The following is a 24475-nucleotide window of genomic DNA, read 5'->3' on the forward strand; positions in this document are numbered from 1 at the left end:
AAAAAAATGCAGAACAAAGATGTAACATCAGGGATAGTTTGAAACTTTGCTATATGGTCAACTTCAATAGTAGAACAGGGTTTGCACTGGCACACATTATGACAGTACATTCTGCAGAATTGTCACAGCCCCTACCCCACAGTGTCTCAGCAGAATAAATCCGAATGAAGTGAAAGTAAAATAAAAACACAAAGGCATAACATTAAAAAAACAATGTGCTTATCAGCAAATAAAGATGCTGGAATAACATATTTTAAAGTAAAATGCATTGCGTAACCCTACATGTTTTAAATGAAAATAGATAAATACTTGGGTGGCAAAAGCCAGGGTCCTGTTTGGCTAGGCTTATATAGGCCATAGGACCAATAGCCTAGTACCCACCTATGAACCAGGCAAACGTGAATATTACACAACATTCTGACAGACCATAACCCCCCTACCAACCTGTCAGCACAATAACTCTGGACAAAGCAAAAAATTATCATAGAATAAAGGTGTACCATCAGGGATAGTTGTAAATGTTGCCAGTATACACAGTGCTAGTATAACAAGGTTTGCATTAGTATACATTAAAACAACAGCTGTACATTCTGCAACATTCTCACAGCCACTAACTCCCCTCCCAACCTCTCAGCACAATAATTCCGGACAGAGCAACAAATTATCTTAGAACAAAGGTGTAGCATCAGGCATAGTTGTAAACATTGCCGGTATACACAAAACATACTAGCAGAACAGGATTTGCACTGGTATACATTAAAACATCTGTATATTCTGCAGCATTCTCACAGCCACTATTCCCCCACTACCAATATTTCATCACAATTGTACACAAAACAAAAATGCAATAATGAATACTCTTATGCAAGACTAGATAAAAAAACTACATCACATCTGGACATTAATTATAAACAAGCCTTCCTTCCTCAGTCTCTTAGCAGAAGAATTCTGGACAAAAATAAAATAAAACTGTTACAACCACAGCCCCTCACCCAGAAGAACTCTGCAGAAAAAAGTTATACAATCCTCCCCCTAGCTTTTCTCACCCCCCCCCAGCAAAAATAAAGTTAAAAATAAACCCAGCAGCTTACCTTTTCTGCAGTTGATATAAGGCTGCTACTAATCCTCTGCTTGCTTCTCCTACACACAGAGCAGATGTGTTCAGCCCTTTTAAATTGCCCCCTCAAAAGGACAGTTTATCAGATCTTTTAGAAAGTGCCCTTACAAGGGCAGTTAAAATACAGATGCTTTGCTGGTCCCACGGTCATTCCAGGAAAACTTGCATCCTCCATCCATTCTCACAGCATACCTCTTGACCTCGTAGCATGAAAAATCTGGACAAAGCCAAAAATAATGGGGGTACAAAGGCTTACAAATAGGGACACTTGTACAATATTGCTCATATCGGTTCATAAGTTCATAGGTAGGTACTAGGCTATCTGCCCGAAGGCATATATAAGCCTAGGCGGAATGTGTTGGCTTTCGCCACCCCCTTTGATTAGTTCCCTGTGCCTCTGTCCAGCAGAGCCACTGAAGTGATCCCTGGGGTAATCTGTTTCCCATCCACTCGTCAAGGTTTCTCTTGAAAAGGGTTAGCGAGGAGCTCTGCCTAATGTAGATTGGAATCTTGTTCCAGAACATGTGAAGTCTCTGGGACATTAATCTATCCCTCCAGCATGTCCTATTTATTGTTGTGGTGAGGTTTAGATCCCTGGAGCATGTGGCTCGAGGGGATATGGTTTTCTTTAGGTGGAGCATGTCCATCAGTTCTGGGTTGGACATGGTCTTGTATGTCAGGCAGAGATCACCTCTGAGTAGGCGGTATTCAACCGAGTACAGCTGGAGTTTCTTCAGTCGAGCTGCATAGGGCATCTGCTTGAGACCTGTGATCCTCTTGGTGAGGAACTTCTGTGCTCTTTCCAGTTGTTGCAGGTGTCTTGTAAGGTACATCCCAAATGGGGCAATGTACTCTATGATGGGTCTGATGAGTGATGCGTAGAGGGGCCCAATGACCTCTTTCGATCTGGATGCAAACCCTTTTGTGATTAGGTGGGCCACATAGATGGATTTTCTAACCACTTTGGCAATGTGATTATCAAAGGAGAGGTTACTATCTACTTGGGTCCCCAGATCCCTTATTACGTCTTCCGTATTTAGGGGGCTACCACCTATGTGGTAGTTTGTGGGTACTTTGTTTTTTCCAAAGCGGATGACTATGCACTTTTGGCATTTAGCTTGAGACCATGGTTTTGACACCAGGTATCTGTCTCAGTGAGACCCTTTTGGAGGATGTCTGTGTCAGCCGGAGAGTCAATTATAGCCCCTAGTTTGCAGTCTTCTGTGAACTTGGTGAGTCATAGTCCTCCTCTGCTTGCCTGTACCTCTGAGAAGTATATGCCGAACAGGAGGGGTCCTAGGACTGAGCCCTGGGGAATGCCACTTGTAACAGGTTTAGAGTCAGACCTAGCTCCTGCAACTCTTACCATGTGGGTTCTGTCCGTGAGCCAGTTGGCAACCCATCTCATGACATAGGGGTTTATGTTCAGGCTGGTGAGCTTGTCTATAATACCTGAGTGGAGAATAGTGCCGAAGGCCTTTGCGAGGTCTAGGTAGGCTGTGTGGACCACCTTTCCCTCGTCTATAGCCTTGGTAACTGTCTCAAAGAAGTCCACCAGGTTTAGGAGGCATGATCTGCCCATAACAAAGTGAACTGGGTTGGGTCCAGTGTCTGGAGGTTTCCAATGTCTCTGTTAATGAGATCCATGATGATGAACTCCATAGCTTTGCAGACCAAGCTAGTCAGGCTTATAGGGCGATAGTTCCTGGGACCCGTTGTGGCTCCACCTTTGTGGAGCGGAATAACCATTGCTGTGCACCACTCTGTGGGCATGTAGCCTGTGGAGAGGCTGAGTTTAAACAGTTTGTTTAGGTGAGGGGTTAGTTCATCTTTGAGCTTGTGTAGGATGCAGCCTGGGACACCGTCTGGTCCCATTGATGCTGTGTTTTTGGCTTTGGAAAGGGCTGTTTTAACCTAAGTGTCTGTGATTTCAGGGGCACTACATTCTTCTGGTATAGTTATGGGCCCTTTTGGGGGTGAGAGGGGGTGAAATCTGCACTGAATCTGTCTGCCAAGATGTTGGCTATATTGGTCACCTTTTGGGGGTGAGAGGGGGGTGAAATTTGCACTGAATCTGTCTGCCAAGATGTTGGCTATATTGGTCAGTTCAGTGTATTTTGTGCCATTCTGCACTAACTACAAGCAGATCTGAGAATTGCCACTTAGATTCTTGACATAGCTAAAGAATGCCTTGTGGTTATCTTTGGAGTCCATGGCAATTTTTCTTTCGAAGCTAGCCTTGGATGATTTTATGAGGGAATGTAGTTTCTTGCTGATACTGATCAGGGATGTCTTCCCTTCTTGGGATTTTACTCTTTTCTGTACTAGTTTCCTCCTTCTATTGTATAGCTTGTTTATGGTAGGTGTCCACCAGACTGCTTTCCTTTTCTTGGAGGAGTGAGTCTTGGTTTTGTTTTGGATAGTATGATCCATGCATTTTTGTAGGTGCCCATAGAGTGCATTAGTAAAGGATTTTGCAGCCTGGACAGCGTTATCCTTTAGCATGGGGGCTTTGAAACTTCCCACCTCAGTCTTAAGTAACGTGAAGTTTGCTTTTGAAAAGTTTTTCACGGTGGTTTCTTTGACCGGGGGTGGTGGTGGAATGTGGATATCCAGAGTGATTAGTTTATGGTCAGATCTAACCAGCGAGGGGTTGACCTCCGGTGTGGAACACCGGTCATCCATGTTGGTGATGACCAGGTCCAATATGTTGTCACCTCTGGTGGGGGTGTTAACCAGTTGATCCAGGGCATTTGAGTTTATAAATTCTAGGAAATGTTGGGCCAGGGAGTTCGTACTTGAGTAGTTCTTCCAGTTAATGTTTGGATAATTAAAATCACCCAGTATCAGGGTGTTTGATAGGACCTTTATGTTTCCCAGTGTTTCCAGGAATGCGGAGTGGGGGTCCTGGGACATGGCGGGTGATCTGTAGCAAGCTATAATTTGAATAGCAGTTTTGCCCATTGTTAGTTGCATGTGGATGATCTCTGAAGCATCACGCTGTGCCACTAACCTGGAGGTGTGGGTATCCTTGATGAATATGGATACTCCCCTGCCTTTTGTGTTTCGGTCTGGGTTTTGTGGCCGAAATGTATGGGATGAATTGTAGCCTGGTAGTGCTGGGGTGCTCTTTGGAGCCTTAAACCAGGTTTCTGTTACTGCACATTTATCGATTTTCTCCATACTGAGGAGTGCCTCGAGTGTGTGCATTTTGAAGTTTAGACTTCTGGCATTACCCTCAGTTTTTTGTTACTTGTGCTATTTACGGTGGTGGGTTTGTCTTTTGAGCCTTGCCTAAAAAAGGCACTATGGGGGTGGCAAGAGCCTTGGCCAGTATTCGAAAGCCTAAGAGTGACAGGTGCAAGCCATCTCTAGCAAAGCAGCATGGCTTGTCGAGCATGTCATCCCAGGCTGACAGACACTGGATCCCCTTTGAATGACACCAGAAGCTTAGCCAATTTTTGAAATTGATAATTTTTTCTCTATACCGTGGTATCATTCTTGGTGAGGGCAGGATGCTACTCAGGGTCAGGGTCATACCAGCCTGGGCTACCTGATCAGAGAGTTCCTCCATGTCTCTTTTTCATGTAGTCCAGGGAGGTACGGCTCAGGTCATTCACACCAACATGGACAATGACGGAGTCATATTTGTACTTATTCTGGAGTGACCTGAGTGCTTGTGTTATGTGGCGGATCCTGGCACCCAACAAGCAACTAACAGTAACCTTCTCCTTGTTCAGCCTAGTGAGTGGAACGTCAGTGTTCCTGACTATAGAGTCACCTATTACTAGTGTGTTGTGTATGTTATTTTGCCTTAAGGGCTGTGATTGTGTGGCACACTGGTTTTGTGAAGTATGTATTTCATGGTTTGTGTTGGGGGGGGGGTGGAGGTTTCTTGGATGTCTGCTTTAGAGGTCTCTGTTGCTTTTGCAGATTTTTATTTAGAGCTTCTGAGTATGTTTTTGTGTATTTATGTGTGTTTTTTGCCAGTGCTGGTTTCATAGGTCTATGTGAGACTGGTTGTGTGATGCAAGTAATTCCCTTCTCCTCTTGACTGCCTGGGCCAGTCTTGGGTTGAGAGAGCTTAGCCTCCAGTTTGGCTGTATAATTGCATCTCTCGCATGTATTAGTGTTTGGTGGAAGGAGGAGAGGGTTGTCTGTGTACATGAGGCAATTGTAACATTGCCTCAAAAAGACCAGATTCACCAGATGGACTGGAGAGTACACCTGAAACTGCCCTTTGGACATGCCTGGATAGGTACAGTGAACTGTTTTATTGATTGGCTGGTAAGGTCAAATAGAGAGCCTTGTCCTTCTCTACAGTATAGGTGGGTTTAGTGCTAAGGTTTATTAGTGCTTGCTCTGAGTTTTGGGCAAGTGCAGGGATGAGAAGTGAATGATTTGAGTGCTTAAGTTGAAAGTTTGTCTAGTTTCAAGGGAAAACTTAAAGAGCAGACTTTATAAACTTACAAACTTGCTTTCCGGCTTTGCTTTTAGCATACATTTTCTTAAGGATATAAAGTCTGAAAATTAAATGTCTGCTATTATTTAGTGACTTCAATACTCATTGATGTATAAGAAAACCACAAATTTTATGAAGAACAAACCAAAAATATAAAGCAAAAATCTGGATATTCTTAAAAAATCTGGGCAGTTCAGATGTGTGTCTAACGCTGATAATCAACAGAACTGACCAATAGACCCTGTATTACGACAAAGCCAATCAAGAAACTAGAACTTGCTTCCTTGACTGCTGCAGCCAATCAGGTCCCTTGCTTCACTGAAGTGGACCTGATTGAGTGCAGCTTACAAGTAAAGCAAGGGACCTGATTGGCTATATCAGTCAAGGAAGCAAGTTCTTTCAGGGGGAAAAAAAAGCGGAATCCTGTGACAGGACTAAACAGCCAAATAAACGAGGCACCAAGCAAGGAGTGGAAGAGATGGAGAAACCCGCGGCTGCTTCATATGGGGGCCCTCATAAGTGAGGAGATAATCGGGGGTTCCCCACGGTCACAGGTTCGGCGGGTGTCTAACACCGGCTATGCGCACACACACACACACACACACACACACACACACACACACACACACACACACACACACACACACACACACAAACAGAAACACATATACAAATGCACATATTGCACACAATGGCCCTGATAGGCCAGATCTGTCACAGGATGCACTGATTATACACACAGAGACACACACACACACGCACACACACACACACACACACACACACACACACACACACACGCACACGCACACGCACACACACACACACACACACACACACACACACACACACACACACACACACACACACACACACACACACACACACACACTCACACAAAATGCTCCTGACAAGCCAGATGTATTACAAGATGAGGAACACTGATTCAGCTATCTCTTGTCTTTGTAGTGGCACATGGATGAACTCACAGAGAAGGATGAAGAGCATGTAGACTCCATACAGAAGAAGCCACAGCCAAGAGCTTTAGCACAGTTATATACTCTGAGATGGCAATGTTACTCAATACACTACTGTGCCAAAGGATAGTTAGTTTCATACACATCCTGCTTCTGTCAGACCACCAAAGTTAGCCATTTGTAGTGCTAATGCTTATAGGGGAAAGTGAAAGAAATTATGGTACGCTTCTTACTCCTAAATGCACTGCATCCCCCCATACACACATAAGCATAAGCCATAGCAATACTAGTTTTAAATTACCTCAGCAAGTAAGATACATTGAGTGACTGCTGTTTAACAATCATCAAACAACAGAAAGGATAAATCACTTGTATCCACAAATGTCTTTTGTACTTATCAGTTACAACCTCTTTCTGATTGTGTACACATCTCTTGTTTGATGATAATAATAATAATCATAGTAATAATAATAATAACAACAATAATAATAATAACAATCCATCTTACTTCACACAGATATACACTAGTCTTGCAAAGCCAGATTAGTAACGTTTTGAACTTTGTAAATGACAAGAGGGTTCACAGAATCCTAGGTAAGAATTAGGCTAACTGCCCTGTGGGACATTTTAAGCCTAAGCAGTTTCCCTTTTAAATGTAAGAATCAAATGCTTTAACTTTTGTGTGTGAGGTAAACACCATAACCATTATACCAACCTCCATCTCCTACTGTCACCCACAGATAACTCCCATTCTATGGTTATAACAGCCTCTGTGTATACTTCAGAAATATGAGCGTGGTAAAAATGATGACTATGTAATGTATCTCGATTTTGTTCCCCACAGACAATAGCCACGTTACAGTATTCCACTTTGTTTTACATGAATGAAATTAATCTTTCAAAACCTGAATAATGAGCAAAACAGTAGTTAGTTATTTTCCTCCATAAACAGCCTCAGGAATTATAACTAATTTGTCTATGTACATTTCAGATGTCAGAATCTTTATAAATAAATATATCTCTCTACAGTCAAGAGCAAAGTCAAAAATACCAGGAGGAGAACAAAGGCTGAAAGTCAGGGATATGCTTTAAATATTGCTCATCTTATCTTCATAGAAAATCAACAGAATAACAAGTTTTGTATAGAATACATTTTCTGAAGGATAAGAACTATGAAATTCAAATGTTTGTCTTAATATAGTGACTGCAACTGTCAATAATTTACCAAAAAAAAAAAAAAAAACACAAAATTTACAAGGAACAAACCAAAAATAGAGACAAACTCCCCTTTGAAATCAGAGGCAGTTGAAAGGTATTTTATTTGCCCTCCAGATCTATCCACTACCAATATCTGGTTGCTTACAGAATTAAAAAATACTGTTGCTGTTCTTATTCATCCATAATGACTTTCTACTTTTCTTTACCCTTCAGTACTCATGGGCTTCCTGCTCCTTGCCATATCACAAATCTAGTAGATCATGTGATGGCAAGGAGTGGAAAGCTCCAACAATTCTTTGGACAAGTGCACAGCTTTGAATATGGATGTATTTCTTACATTTATGTATTTAAGTAAAGAAATTTGGAAATCCTACTACCACAATTCTTTACTTAAATAAAGAAAGGATAGAAAGGTACCTCTAGCTGAGTGGTGCCCTAATTTACCTATGCATAAGAACAGCTATGCAGTTGAAGCACCTACTGATTTGTCTTAAGATTTTTTTCCTTTAAATATCTAAACAAAAGACTTTTAACAGTGAACAGTTTTCTTAAGTTCCTAGGTTTCAAATCTTCATCGATTCTGATGATGCCCTATCACCATTTGAGGAAAACTCATTGACACCTTAAAGATGTCAGCCTTGGCTGATGTTTTCTCTTTCATTACAACTAAAAATAGTCCAGGCTTTCCTTTAGGTCCTCTATTTCAAATCTAGAAGCTGAATGCAGGTACTCTGGATTTTGTTTTGGGGAGCATATTTTCAAGTTCTCAGGCTCAATGATTTTAAAGACTCGGCTTGTCATTGTGTTTATTTATTTAATTGGATTTATAAACTATGGCAAAGTACAGAGCCACATAAAACTTTTTCCAGATCCAACCCAGGGGACGTCTGTTCAGAGTCACAGAATAAACAAATGAAGGATGATGGAATTGATCAATCACTGGAGTACTTATGAAGTGATAATGATAATACATCTAGTCTTTTCAGCTTTTAGATTAGCTCCAAAACAGGAATTCCCCAGACTGCCCAGAGAATACCATATTGGTATGGTACATTAGCAAGCAACAGGGCACTCACTCATACCCTTTATACAAACCAGCAAAGGTAAATTCAGAACAGACACTCCAAATTAATCTATTTCTTCAAGCAATTTACATTCCATTCCATTCAGAACCCCCTGAGCAAAGAAATCGTGCCTCACAAGAAGACAGGACAGAACTTTTCTCATGGTCACCAGAACGAATGGTTTCTCAAAGTGGATCTGTTAGCATCTCACCTGAATTATCATCTGTGTTAGTTTTCTTCAGGACTACCTCACAGAACACCTTCAGTGATGAATACCTTCTTTTCACAACTTGGGCTCTGTGTCTCATTCATGCGTATCATCTGATGACTGTAATTCAAAAGTTGCTTATAAAGGTAAAAAGAGAAGGAGTAACCCTAACTTTCACAGCTCCCCTCTGACCAAGTTAACAAGGGAGCTGACAACAAGAGGTCCATTTCCTGTAAGACTGATGCTACATGCTTTCAGACTCTTCATCATAAATAACCTCTTAGGTTGCCGGGAATCTTCCCCCTTCCCATCATTTGCCAGTCATGCAACACAGTACAGATGTTCTTTGTGTTTCACTGTTGCAGTCATCACACTTGGGTTATCCTGCCAGGGGTAGCCCTCAGTTGGCCCGAATACCAGAGGCTTAGTATTTCTGCGTCGGTTGCTGTCACTTCAGACTGAGGTCAGGTTGTCAGTGGTATAAAAACAGGCAGCTGATGCCATTACATCAGTGTTTCTTGCCAAGGAGCCCGAAGCAGAAGCAGTTCACATGAGTGCCGGTCAGCCGCTGCCTGAGTTCTCATTTCCGAAATTGAAGATGAAGTCTTTTAAAGCTAAGTACCCCATTGGGGATCCTTTTTTCTTGCTCTAACTGATGTTAGAAAAAGTTAACAATTGTCTCGCCTGTGGAAAGCAAACACCACACCAAGATTTCCATTCTTACTGCGTCACCTGTTTAGGCCCAGACCATGACATTCCTCACTGCCAGTTTTGTGCTTTGTTCAACACCTGAATTATTCATCATCATGCCCTTATTGTAGCTAAATACTTTCGCTCTCGATCTCGGTATTCCAAAATGGCTTCGGTAAGCCATCCGACTACCGATCTTTCGAAAACATGTAAAGATAAAGACAGGGACAGACTGCACAGGTCCAAAACCGCTGACGACGCTTCCATTAAGCTAGTCGCCAGTTTGCCGATACTCACTGAGGCACTTTCGCAGCCCCTGATGCCCGCTTTGATGGATTCGCAGGCTGCTTTGAGACCCGTTCTAAGTCTGGTATGCCGCGAGTCTCTTTTTTGACTATGGAACCTGCGGATGTCTCTACCTTGGATAGGTCTGGAGCCGCTGTGTAGGCACTGGCTTCTGAGGAAGTTCTTCACACTACCGATATTCGACACAAACCGACTACTTTCGCGTCTTCAGTTCTTTCTAAAACTACCAAGTTTCTAAGGCCCAGAGTACGAGCTATGCCTAAAAGACCAATGACCCGAACTCAAGCGCCTGTTTCCTTGCCACAATCACAGATGCTTAAAATGGCGGAAGACCTTATCATGCTGATTAGGGGAAGCCAACCTTCCCCTGCTAAAAGGAAAAGAGTCTTGTCCCCAGCAGCTTTATTTGACCAAGAGTCCGATGACTCTGAGGTTTCTGATTATGAAGACATGCCCATATCTACTTATGAGGATTCAGATGTAGAGGAACCCATTCCTTTTGCCTCTCCTCCAGAGGATTTTTCTTTTGGTGAAACCCTACATACTTTGAGAGAGCATTTCCATTGGGAATGCCAGGATTATCCTCAGTCCAAAATGAGACTCAGGGAATTTTTAGATTTACCACAGCACAGACCCTTAGCTATCCCCCCTGTTCTGGATGTTGTGGATGATGTCTTTATGGAATCCAGTCTAACTCCTGATACTTTATCTCCTGCTCCCAGGAAACCTGACAGGTACTACAGAGTCCGTGTCTCATACAAATTTCTTTTCAAGAATCCTACTGGTGACCTAGAGGTCATCTCCCAAGGACCTAAAGGAATAAAATCAACTACAGCTAGGAATCCTTCCCCCTTGTACAGGGATACCCGAGCGTTAGACAGATGGGGTAAAAAAGTATACACCTCCACAACACTTGCCATTAGAGCATTAAATTGTCAGTTCCACATGCTGAAATACCAGCAACATACTATGGAACTTATTAAGCAAACATTATCTACCTTCCGTGACTGTGCAGAAAATAAAGAATTTCAGGAGCTTATGCATTCTGCAAGCCAAGTCAGCAAGCATACCCTGCAATGTGGATTTGACGCCCTAGAAGCATCTAACAGGGCAGCAGTCATAGGTTCTGTACTTAGAAGGCATGCCTGGCTTAAGGAACAGACCTTGCCAGACCATGTCAAATCAAAATTATTGGACAGACCTCTGAACAAAGACAATCTCTTTGGCACCAAAGCAGAAGAGGTTTTAAAAAAGATGGAAGAAAAAGCTAAGTCTATGCTGACAGCCAAAGTTTTTTGCAAGTACAGCCTCCAAGATTCAGTAGGCATTGCCCCTCAAAACATTGGTCCTTTCCAGCCTCCTCAAAGCCACCTCAGACTAAACCTAAGGGAAGAAGACCCACCAGACAACAGTCTCAGGGTATGCAGAAATCTAAGCAATGGAGTATCTCCACTTCTAAAACAGGGAGTGCTAAGCCACCCCCTTATTGAAAGAATTCACAATGGCTTCTCAACTCCTCCCCTGTGCCCAATTGCTTGTGCCCCTAGGAGGAAAACTTGCCTACCATGCAAAAAACTGGGCCTCCATCACCAATGATCAATGGATCCTCAGCATAGTATCCCAGGGGTACAAATTTTATTTCCACATGCTGCCAACCCCAAAAGGGTTCCCAGATCTTCCTCCAAACCAGTGGGCAGAGGCACAAAACCAAGTTCAGTCCCTGCTCTCCATAAGGGCAATTCAGCCTGTTCCTGCAGAACAGATAGGCCAAGGTTTTTATTCCAGACTTTTTCTGGTAGATCTATTCATTCTAAACACCTTCCTGGTGGTACCAAAATTCAAAATGCTCACCCTACAGCAGCTTCTCCCTATGCTGTCTAAAGATGCCACCCTAGACCTAAAGGAGGCCTATCTGCATATCCCAATCAGGGACTCCTGCAGGAAATATCTACTTTTCAGGGAAGGATCTATGCATTATCAGTTCTCTGCACTTCCCTTTGGCTTATCCACTGCTCCCAGAGTTTTCACAAAATGTCTGGCTCCAGCCATTGCCTTTTGCAGACAAATAAATATTCAAATTTATCCCTACTTGGACGACTGACTGATTCAGGTAGACAGTCAGGAAAAGCTGTTGCAGCACCTGACATTTGTAAAGGACCTTCTAACTTCACTGGGGTACACTATCAATGAAAAGAAATCCAAACTAGTCCCCAGTCAAAAAATTGTATTCCTGGGAGCAAGCTTGGACACAGCATCCCAGATGGTATTCCTTACTCCAGAAAAACAAGCCTATCTGACAGGCTACTTCTCACAAATGGCCACCAGAACCCAGTTATCCGCAAGGAAAATCCTGCAAGCTCTAGAGTTCATGGCCTTCTGCATTCTACTAATTCCATATGCCAGACTGCATATGAGGCAACTTCAGTGGTAGTTAAAAAGTCTTGGTGCCAACATTCTCAGGTCCTGGAAACTATCATACCTATGATACGTTGTCTAAGGAAAGAGTTCCTTTGGTGGGCAGCAGCATGCAACCACAATAAGGGACTTCCCTTTACACAACCCCATGCCACCCAGACCCTAATCACAGACGAATCAGACTATGCCTGGTGTGCACATCTGGATGGCAGGTGCATTCAGGGCCACTGGAACCCAAATCAAATTCATCTGCACATCAACCAGAAAGAGATGCTAGCTGTTCAGTATGCTCTAACAGCTTTCAGATCCCTACTCTCTCAGGGGCCTCTTCTAATCAAAACCGACAACACCACAGTGATGTGGTACATCAAAAAGCAGGGGGGAACCCACTCTTACCCACTCTGCAGGCTAGCCATGACCCTTTGGAACACAGCCTAAGCCAGGCATATTCACCTGCATGCCCAGTTCCTGCCAGGCAAACAAACCTCTCTGGCAGACAACTCAAGCATCAATCTCATAAACCCACATGAGTGGCATTTAAACCACAACACCTTCAGCCTTGTGACCCAGAAATGGGGTACCCCAAAGGTGGACCTATTTGCCTCCCCCTACAACCACCAGCTCAGTAAATTCTGCACCAGGAAACCTCACAGCAAAGCCTGGAAAGTGGATGCCCTGTCCTTCCACTGGGAAAACCTCTCAATCTATGCATTCCCTCCTTCCTTTTCTTACCAGAGTACTACTCAAAATAAGGGAGGAGAGACCAAGGGCAATCCTGATTGCTCCAGACTGACCACACCAGCACTGGTACCCACTACTGCGCAGTGTGTCTCTGTTGCCTCCATGGCACCTCCCTCAGATTCCAACTCTCCTGACTCAGCAGGAGGGAGAGTTCTTGCATCCACAATTGCACACCCTGAACCTGGCAGCCTGGCTTATTCCTTGACTTCTCTTCCAGTGGCCAGCCTAAGCAAGGAGGTCCTGGATGTTATATGTAAAGCCAGATGACCCAGTACTAGACAATCCTATGCTGACAAGTGGAAATTATATTGTTCCTGGATCCAGACAAAAGGAGCTGACCCAGCACAGCCTTCCTTACCTCTCATCCTGGATTACCTAGCAGACCTACTCCACAGGGGCCTTTCCTTCTCTTCTACTAAAATCCATGCCTCTGCCATCTCTGCACATTACAACACTGAGCCACCTCTCTTCTCACACCCTCTCATCAAGCAGTTCCTGAGAGAGGCTAACAACTTAAGGCCATCAAGAAGAGCCCCTACCCCTGCTTGGGACCTTAACTTTGTGTTGGAAAAGCTCACTCTCCCCCCCCTTTGAGCGTGCAGCTTCAGCAGAGTTAAAATTCCTCTTTTGGAAAACAGCCTTGCTTTTGGCCATCACTTCAGCTAGAAGAGTGTCTGAGCTACAAGCACTTATGGCTGTGGAACCCTTCATAATTTTCCATGCTGACAAGGTCTCCCTCAGGACTAACCCAATTTTCATGCCTAAAGTACTGTCCAATGTGGCTCTCAACTAATCTATTCGTTTGCCCACCTTTTTCCCTAAACCTCATAATAAGGGGGAAAGGATCCTGCACTCTTTAGATGTGCACAGATAGCTCAGATTCTGTCTGGATAGGACTAAGCCCTTTAGAAAATCTGACCAGTTACTAATCAGCTTTGCACCGGGGGCAGAGGGCAAGGCTATATTAAAACAAACCATCTCCAAATGGATAGCACATTTTATCTATTTCTATTACAAACACCATGGAAAACCACCTCCACAGGGAGTCAGAACACATACCACTAGGACAGCTTCAACCTCTACAGCCTTTCTCAGAGGAGTCCATACCTGCAAGCAACAACATGGAGTTCTGTTCATACCTTCACCAAGCATTACCACCTGCCTATCTTTTCCAAATCCAGGGCGGGCTTAGCAACCACAGTCCTGCAGGACATACTAGCCAGCCCCAAATCTTCTTGACAGCCTCCACCCATTTTTCAGCTTTTGGGAATCAACCCAAGTGTGATGACTGCAACAGTGAAACATGAAGAACATAGTACAGTTGTGTACACTTACCATAAGTATAGATGTTCAAGTGTATTCACTGTTGCAGTCCTGGTTTCCCACCCTCCAGCCCCCTTGTCTCTCTCTCTCTCTTCCTCACTCCTTACAGGGCTATTGGTATTTACTTTCTACTGGTGGTGTTATTCCACCATAACTTATAGGGTTCCTGACATTTGGGGCAAGAAAAACTGATGTAATGGCATTGGCTGCCTGTTTTTATACCACTGACGACCTGACATCAGTCCTGAAGCAACAGCAACTGACTCAGAAATACTAAGCCTCTGGTATTCGGGCCAACTGAGGGCTACCCCTGGCAGGATAACCCAAGTGTGATGACTGCAACATCTACATTTATGGTAAGTGTACACAACTGTACTTTCCTTTTTGCTGCTCTTTGCAAACAGTTTAGTAGAGAATGACCACAGAAGGAGTTCTGCTTTCTGTGACATTGAGTGTACACCTATAGTCTCATTACATTCCAGTCTTTATTTAGAAGCTTTCCCATCCACTGACAGCCAAGCTTTTGTTTAATTTGCTTAGGTGACAGCCATAGTACATTTAAATCTCCATATTTATGGAATTTAACCAGATTACATGAAGGCATGGCATAAAAAACTCAGGGCATACCATTTGCCTTAAATCTTATCTGCTTCACATTTACAGTCTGATTTCTTAAATGATATTTTTTCCTGTCTTCCTTCTTCTTCAGCCAGGATGAATTATTCATCAACAAAAGCAGGCACAAGACAGTCTATTTCTGATACTGCAGAGTCAGTGAAAGTTCAGCTGTAATCACTACTGGGCTCACTTCTGCAATAATCTTAACTCAAAAAGTACAACTTATTGACTCCAACCCAACCACTCCAAGGTCTTTGTACTCTCCAGCTTTTTCTCTTATGGACTATGAAAATCTGACTGAGCCATCTTAAAATGCTTAAGACCGTAGCTCAGGACCTGCCTTTCCTGCAACCTCTTATCCAGGGTATCAAGTTTTTTGCTTGGAGCTATTTCCCTTGTACCAGTATCCCTTTTATAATTAACTTCATTGGTCACACTTTGGTAGTTGATACCCTGACTCAAGCCTTAATACTGGCATTGCTGCATGCAGCTCCAGCATCATTCAACCTTGTGTTCTGATGCTGACAGTGTCACATATACAGTTTTACTGATGCCATTCCTTCTGACACCAGTGCCTCTAAAGTTGCTTTCTTCCAGCATCCACACAAGTGCTGGGATGGCTCTAACACCTCAGGTAGAAGAGAAAATAGGTGGAGTTGTGGAACAATGGCAGCGTCTCAAAACAGCATGTATGAGGACTGCAGTAGAGTTCTGATGCCGAACCATGTGTGGAATAAGGTACATAAGCAAAGTTGGTGGTGGAATGGAAAAGCCCTGGAAGTCATAAAAAAAAGGACTGCAGGAAAGAGTGGGCGATAGAAAAGACTGACCTGGCTAAGAAGGACTGATTGGCTAACAAAGAGACTAAGATAGGACTTGCATTAGCAAAAAACAAAGCATCAGAGGCTGCTTACCAGATTCTGAAAAGTGACTTGGTAGATGGCACAAAGAAACTCTGTTAGGTTTAAAGGCAAAGACAGAAAGATAACAAAGATAGTCAGACGTCTATCATAAAGGGTACCAGCAACAATCTGCTCACCAACCCACAGGAAAAAAGACAGATGGAAGGAGTACTTTCAGCAGCTTCTGAATGAAGAAAACCCCACAGAAGCTGTAACGCCCTAGATGCGGCCTATAATGAAAGAAGAGGAGGAGCCCACCTTAGAGGAAGTAAGAACAGCACTAAGGAAAATAAAGTCAGAGAAAGCTGCAGGCTTAGATAAGGTCAAGGCAGATATGATCAAGATATTGGTTGGGATAGGGGAGAAATGACTCCTGAGGGTACTCATAACAGTACAGAGAGAAAGGCATATCCTAGATAACTGAAGTACAAGCGTACTAGTGCCAGTGCACATGAAGAAATGGGACATCCACAACTGTGGGCAGTACAGAGATATCAAACTCCTGTCACACTGCATGAAAGTTCTGGAGAAGGTGACTGATTAACAAATTCCTAGAGTAGAGAGATGGCACACAGAATATCTGAATCAACCCACTCGATCCTCAACCCATGCAGTAATTTGTAAAGGAACAATTATATATGTACAAAAATTTCTGTAATGAGAGCAATCTTGAAGATACAGAAATTGTAAAAAGGTAGGCCTATTTAGCATTGGAATGATACACACAATAAGACTGTTATTGCTTGTGGATTAAGATAGAAAAAACAGGGTTATTATTTTTTGCATTGACTTGAAAACCAAATATAACTTTAGATATAGATCAATGTAAAACAAATGAGGTGGGAACACAATTTTGATGAAGAAAGACCTACTAAATTGGAAAGATTCTAAAAACCTTATGCAAATTAGTAGTAAGGAAGCACAACCTAGCTGAAAGCTTCAGTTACAGCAAATTAAAAGGCTTATTCTGAAATCCATAATACGCAAATTAGTAGGAAGGAACCACAGCCAATAAGGATGCTTCAGTTATAGCCAGTTAAAAGGCTGATAGGAAAACTAGTCATAGCAACTGCTCCTCCCTCGTCCCTTTGCTGAAATTAGAATAAAAGAGCAATTCCTTAGCCAGTATTACTATAAGTTTTTCCTGATCTGATAAAGTCTATAAGATGAAAGTGCTAATCCAAATAAAGCTTCCTCAAATGAATACTGATTCAAGGTGACTTATTTTGAAGATTTGAAGGTGTTTAATATGAAAACTTAAAAACTTCAAGATAGAAGCTAAGGTTCACTCTCGTTCCTGGGCAACAACCTGCTCTCGATCTACTTCCTTTAATATTTTTTTTTTTTGCTTTGAGAGTTTAACTTATCTGGTTCAATACATACCTAAGTAGTTCACCTTATTTCTGAACCATTGTCCTTTTGTTCATAGGTTCATAGGTTCATAGGTTCATACTAGGCTATCTGCCCTAGGGCATTTATAAGCCTAGCCAGAGGACTGGGATTTTATTCCAGAGTGAAGGGAGCCTCTGGGTTATGAATCTGTCCCTCCAGCATGTCCTATTTATTTCAGTGCTGAGGTTCAAATCTCTCGAGCATGTAGCTCGATGGGATTTGGATTTTTTGAGGTGCAGCATGTCCCTTAATTCCGGGTTGGACATGGCCTTATACGTCAGGCACAGGTCACCTCTGAGCAGGCGGTATGCCACTGAGTAGAGCTGGAGTTTCTTTAACCGGGCAGCATATGGCATCTGTTTGAGCCCTTTGATCCTCTTGGTGAGGTACTTTTGGGGTCTTTCCAGTTGCTGCAGGTGTTTGGTAAGGTACATCCCTAAGAGGTCCTTGTAATCAATTTTGGGCCTGGTGAGGGATGAGTAAAGAGGCACGATGACCTCCCTAATCTAGATGTGAATCCCTTCATGATTAGGTGGGCTATATAAAATGTTTTTCTAACCACTTTGGCCACGTGGTTGTCAAATGAGAGATTGCTATCAACTTGGGTCCCCAGGTCCCTAATTACTTCTTCTGTACTTAATGGATTACCACCTATGTGGTAATTTGTGGGCACTTTGTTTTGCCAAAGGGATGACTATACACTTTTGGTGTTTAGCTTGAGGCCATGGCTCTGGCACCAGTTGTCTGTTTCTGAGGCCCTTTTGGAGGATGCTTGTGTCGGCTGGAGAGTCGATTATGGCGCCCAGTTTGCAGTCATCTGCGAACTTGGTCAGCCACAGTCCTTCCGTGTTGGCCTGTACCTCCGAGAAATATATACCAAACAAGAGAGGTCCCAGGACTGAGCCTTGTGGGACGCCACTTGTAACTGGTTTGGAGTCTGACATGGCTTCAGCAATTCTAACCATGTGGGTTCTGTCCTTGAGCCAGTTTGCAACCCATCTAGTGACATAGGGGTTTATATTTAAGCTGGTGAGCTTATCTATAATGCCCGAGTGGGGTATTGTATCGAAAGCTTTTGCGAGGTCCAGATAGGCTGTGTGGACCACCATCCATTCGTCAATGGCCTTGGTGACTGTTTCAAAGAAGTCAACCAGGTTTAAGAGGCAGGATCTGCCCTTAACAAAGCCAAACTGGGTAGGATCCAGTGTCTGTTGGTCCCCAATATCTTTATTTATGAGGTCCATGATGATCCTTTCCATAGCTTTGCAGACCAAGCTAGTCAGGCTTATGGGGTGATAGTTTCCAGGGTCCGTTGAGGCACTACCTTTGTGGAGAGGGACCACTGTTGCTGTACGCCACTCGTTGGGTACATATCCTGTAGTAAGGCTGAGATTGAACAGTAGTTTTATGTTTGGGTTTAGCTCTTCTTGGAGTTCATGTAGGGGCAGCCTGGTACACTGTCTGTTCTCATTGATGCTGTGTTTTTGCTTTGGAGAGGGCGGCCCCCACCTGACCATCTGAGATGTCAGGGGGGCAGCACTCTGCTGGGATAGATATTTGCCCTTTTGGTGGGGGGGGGAGAAGTTTGCGCTGAACCTGTCAGCTAGGATGTTGGCAATGTCTGTGGGATCAGTGTATTTTTTTTGTCATTTTGGACTAATTCTGAGCATATCTGGGAATTCCCACCCAGGTTCCTAACATAACTAAAGAAAGCCTTGTGATTATCCTTAGTGTCCTGTGCAATTTTTCTCTCGAAGCTGGCCTTTGACGATTTTATGAGTGCCCTTTGTTTTTTGCTAATACTGATCAGAGATGCCTTCCCTTTTTGGGATTTTGCTCTATCATGTAGTAGCTTCCTCCTTCTATTGTATAGTTTGTTTATGGCTGGGGTCCACCAGACAGGTCGTCTGTCTTTGGAGGATTGGGTCTTGGTTTTATTTGGGATTGCATGATCCATGCAGTCCTGAAGGTGTTCATAGAATGCATTTATAAAGGATTCTGCGGTCTGGGCTGTATTTTCCACAGGCCCGGGGGCTTTGAAGGATTCCACCTCGGTTTTGAGGAGTGTGAAATTTGCTTTAGAGAATTTTTTCACTGTGGTTTTCTGGGCAGGGGGTGGGGTCAGGATGTGAATATCCAGTGAGATCAGTTTATGGTCTGATCTTACCAGTGAGGGATACACTTCTGGTCTGGAGCACAGAGTCCCCATGTTGGTGATGATCAGGTCCAGTATGTTTTCCCCTCTTGTGGGAGTGGTAACAAGTTGTTCCATAGCATTTGAGTTTATGAATTCTAGGAACCTTTGGGCAAGGGTGTTGGAGCTAGAGTAATGCTCCCAATCTATGTTTGGGTAGTTGAAGTCGCCCAATATAATGGTGTTCGGAGAGACCTTCATATTTTCCAGTGTTCTCAGGAAGGCCGAGTGGGGTTCCTGGGTTTGGGAGGGTGGTCTGTAGCAGGCTATAAACTGGAAGGCAGTTTTACCCACTGTTAGTTGCACATGGATAGTCTCTGATGCTTCGTGCTTTGCCACCAACCTGGAGGTGTGGGTATCTTTGATGAATATCGATACTCCCCCTCCATTTGTGGTTCGGTTCAAGTTTTGGGGCCGAAAAGCATGGTATGAGGTATAACCTGGTAGTGCTGGGGTGCTCTCGGGACCCCTGAACCAGGTTTCTGTTACTGCACAGATATTGATGTTCTCCATGCTAAGGAGAGTTTCGAGTGCGTGCATCTTGAGGTTTAGACTTCTAGCGTTGAGTAGCATTACTCTTAGTTTCTTATCCCTTGTGATACCTATGGAGGTGGGTTTGTCTTTTGAGCCTTGCCTAAAAAAGGCACTATGGGGGTAGCAAGAGCCTTTGCCAATATCCAAAAGCCCAGGGGTGACAGGTGCAAGCCGTCCCTAGCAAAGCATCGTGGCTTGTCGTGCATATCATCCCAAGCTGATAGGCATTGGATCCCCTTTGAATGACACCAATACTTAAGCCAATTGTTGAAATTGATCATCTTGTCTTCATACTGTGGCATCATTCTTGGTGAGGGTAAGATGCTACTCAAGGTCAGGGTCATACCAGCCTGGGCTACATGCTCAGAGAGCTCCTCTATGTCTCTTTTCATGTGAAAAACAACATGGCTCCAGGATTCTTGAGGTAGTTTAACACATATGTCACTTTAGCAAGATGCTTTACAAAAGTGATACTTTTGATTAGTACATCATCTATATAAATCATATTCCCTCAGCTTTCTGCATCAGGAATGGCCATGCGCATGAAGATATTGAAACCTGCAGGAAGTTCAGGTACCCAAAAGGACACATATTCAAAGTGAACTGTTTTCAACTAAATGTGAATGCCAGTTTGTGCTGATCTTGGGGATGTTCCTTCAGGTTCCAGTAACCATATAAGACATTCATTGTTGTGAATTGTTTGCTCCTTCAACCACAGACAAGCTCTGTTCTAGATATGTCATGGGCCAGTAAGATAAGGGCACCTGATAGTTTAGCTTTCTCTACTCTATAGTGAATTTTTATTTACCTGTAGGTTTAAGAAAGAGCAGGTACAAGAGTTGTACAAAGTTTATCTGCCTTATAATTCCCCCCACCATTGAGATGTCTAAAATTTCCTGGATATGTTCATAAGATGCCAGTGGATCCTATACTGATGTATATGCATTGGGCCCTTACTAAAATCAGTTGGCACCATAGTAATGTGAAGGTCAGTTACCACACTGTCGTAAGCATTGCAAACACGTCCACAAACTGACTAAATATCTCACACATTGCTTCTTTTTCTTCTTCTTTCTCACAGCTGTATGTCTGAATGGCTTGCTCAGTCTGACTCTGGAAATCTGGGAAAGGCAAGTTATCATTAAGTTTTACTTTGTCTTCTGTTTTGTAAGTCACATTTTCAAGACCAACTGTGCACATTTACATCAGATATTCTATTTCTTTCACTACCTGAGACAGCACAAAGTAATCACCATTAACTTCACCTGAGCAAACCTTTTTTGTTATCAGTGGGACAGCTTTCCTAAATTAGGAGTAAACCATTTAGCAGTAATCTGATTTTCTTGCTCATTTCATTCTTTGCATGACACATTCTAGTAACTCATGAATAACAGGAACAGCTAGTTCCAACTCATAGAAAGTCATCCCTATTATTGTACCTAACTCAAGGTGAACTTCTACAGCACTGGAGTTTACTATTGAGTTAGACACCACTAAGTCATGCATTAATCTATAGTTTGTTTCTGAGTAGGGTGCGAAATATCATTTTAACCCCATGTCCTTCAAATATTTGCTAAGAACAAATAGTGAAATTTAGTCAGTCATTTCTTTTCTTTTCTTAATATTAGTCCTCAAAGAGAATTCTCTGACATTGGCTGGAGTTACTGCAATAGTTTCAGACATAATTTGCCATACCTGGGGCATGGTCTGTAATGATTTCATGTTCAGGACTGCTAGATCTCACTTTGTATGTGCCCTCAAAATGACATTGATAAGATCTACATAGACACCCAGGCACACAAAGATATGTAGATCTAGATCATGGGATGAATTCAGGCCTCTTACAACCTGTGCAAGGTGATGCAATGTCATTTGCCTTATCTGGACGTTTAATGTACAGATTCATATACTTTTTAGGTTTCCATCATGACTGGGAACATGCTTTAGCAACTCTGACTTTTTGACAAATCTCAGATTAGGTGGTTCATTGAGATTCAGAAAACACAGCCACATTGCCTTAAGTGATTTTGCACAATGAGTGGACATAGGGAGGGTGTATGTGTGATTTAGAGATAAACATACTGCAAGCAGTGCATACTGCTCAGTAGTGTTAACTGCTGTGTATGCTAATGTCCATATCATCAGATGCAGTGAGCAATATCATTAAAATAAGTGGTGCTATATATGTTAATCAGGCAAATGAAGATGGTGGACTGAGGATGGGTGAAGAGACCACAGCTCTGAGTCAGACAGAAATTGTTCCCACCTTCCTGCCCTGTTATTGTTGTGTTCTTAAACTCCACTGTCTTTCTAGTTGCCTGCCCCTTATGTTAATTTGACCATATATCTCATTTCCTCTCTGCTTTTACTGGCTGGTGTGAGTAAGCACAAAATTATCATTTTATGAAATCACTCCCCTTCAACTATTTAAATTTAGTGGCCATCCTACTGCATTCCATAGTACCAGAGTACAAAAGTGCCCACCCCCTTTCAATATATTTTGCTCTTTTAAAAACAGTGGCTCTCCACTAAAGCTTAACTTTTTAGACAAGTAAAACTTAAGTTACCCACTTTCATATCTAACTGATTAGTCCACATTGCAGTGTTTAGGATAAACCCTTTTTTCATCTTACCTTTAAGCATCTATTGCAAGACCACCAGTTATTAGAGAGTCAACATTCTACCTCTCAGTAGTCATTTTGGGATTAGTGCTTCTGTTTTCTCCTGGTGAGAGAAGGAGTGCAGTTACATTATTTCCTGGAGACTGCTGATCACCAGACAACCTAATAACTACTTTATAGGTGACAGCTTGGAATCTGTGCTAATATTCTGATCCTGATGAGAGTAGGAGCAGAGTGCATTGATTCCTGACTCTTTCTGGTTGGAGAGTGAGTGTCTGTGCTTAACATACCTGATTGGTCTGGTTGCTATTTAAGGCATCTACCAGAAAAAGGCTACAAGCCTACCGATCCTTACATCATCTGGGACAAGACTGTGGATCACCAAATAGGCTGTGGCCTGCTTCTCTTCTTGGGATTGGTGCTAACATTTTGCTTCTGGTGAGAGAAGAAGTAAAGGAGTATTGTATTCCAACAGAGTGAAGCTGTGTTGAGACCAGCATTTTAGTAGTAGCCAGGCAATAGCTATTCATGTGACTCCCTTCTTTTCATAATTCTTGACAAGTTAATTCTTTGTTTTCAGCAAGTATTGGTTGATTTCTTTCTAACTTCAGAATATCTGCCTAAATACTTGACCCTTAAATTTTCAGGGTCTACATATTAGTTTCCCCTCAAATGTTTGGTAGTGCTCTGTACAGACTCAGACACCTTGAGTGACATTTTTTCTGTAAAACTACAATTGAAATTTCTCCAATATCTAGTTGCACACAGGACAACTAGTTTGCAGTGACAAGCACTATCCACATAGTTGCAAACCGAATAGTCTTGACAGTGATTGATATTCTCACTCCAACAGTCTAATCAATAAAAAAGGCTCTGTTGCCATGGATATGAACCTTCCTACTATCTCCATTACCAACTTGGTGCATATGGGCATCCTGAGGCAATGTAGAAATTGCCTCATGTTTACTGACAACCAGTTAATTCTCAAACAAACTGATACAGTATGTGAGAGATGTGTTTATACAACATCACTGGAGGCAAAGCTCTCACATAAAAGTACTCCTAATGTCAATAAGGTTGTCAGTAATACACATGCTGCACCCATCACGCACAATTCAAAGCAGGCATATAGACCCACATATACTGAGGCACTTACATGTAACCTTCGTAAATCACCTCCTAGACAAAGTACACATAAGAAATACCCTCAGCAGCCCCAAACTCACTCTTTCAAAACAACACCCACATCAACACATAGAGCTACATCTCATGAAGCCTCTACCTCTAAGCCCATAAAGCAAATCACCACACAATCCAACATTCTAGTCACTGGAGACTCCATTGTGAGACACTGATGTCCCTCTCACCAGGCTGAGTAAGGAGAAAGTTACGGTCAATTGCTTATCAGGAGCTAGCATCCACCACATTACGCTTGCACTTAGGTCATTGGATCACAATTTCCAGTATGACTCCGTCATAGTCCATGTGGGAGTAAATGACCTGAGATGCACCTCAATAGACTTTATGAAGAGAGACATCATGGAGGTCTTGGAATATGTGTCTCAGGCTGGTATGAGCCTAGCATTGAGCAGCATTTTACCTTGTCCAAGGATGATGCCACAATATGAACAAAAGATGATTGACTTTAATAATTGGCTTTGTTTATGGTGTTATTCTAAGGGAGTGCAATATT

The 24475-nt window shown here is 42.8% G+C and overlaps 2 protein-coding genes across 4 annotated transcripts in view; one reads left to right on the plus strand and one right to left on the minus strand.

Annotated features, from left to right (window-relative positions):
• CAPSL (calcyphosine like) overlaps positions 1–24475 on the plus strand; it is a 607395-nt gene that overhangs the window by 458697 nt on the left and 124223 nt on the right. The window contains exon 5 of one of the 3 annotated variants that reach the window (XM_044069984.1): positions 21243–21297. The exons of the other annotated variants lie outside the window; for them this stretch is intronic. Within the exon in view, the coding sequence (XP_043925919.1) occupies positions 21243–21254 (12 nt within the window). The 3' untranslated portion in view covers positions 21255–21297. Of the gene's footprint in view, positions 1–21242; positions 21298–24475 lie in introns of those variants that run through there. 3 annotated transcript variants of the gene reach the window in all.
• IL7R (interleukin 7 receptor) overlaps positions 1–24475 on the minus strand; it is a 776271-nt gene that overhangs the window by 158705 nt on the left and 593091 nt on the right. The window lies entirely within an intron of this gene.

The sequence above is a fragment of the Protopterus annectens genome, chromosome 1.part0, assembly GCF_019279795.1.
Source record: "Protopterus annectens isolate FY-2018-M chromosome 1.part0, PAN1.0, whole genome shotgun sequence".
NCBI lineage: Eukaryota > Metazoa > Chordata > Ceratodontiformes > Protopteridae > Protopterus > Protopterus annectens.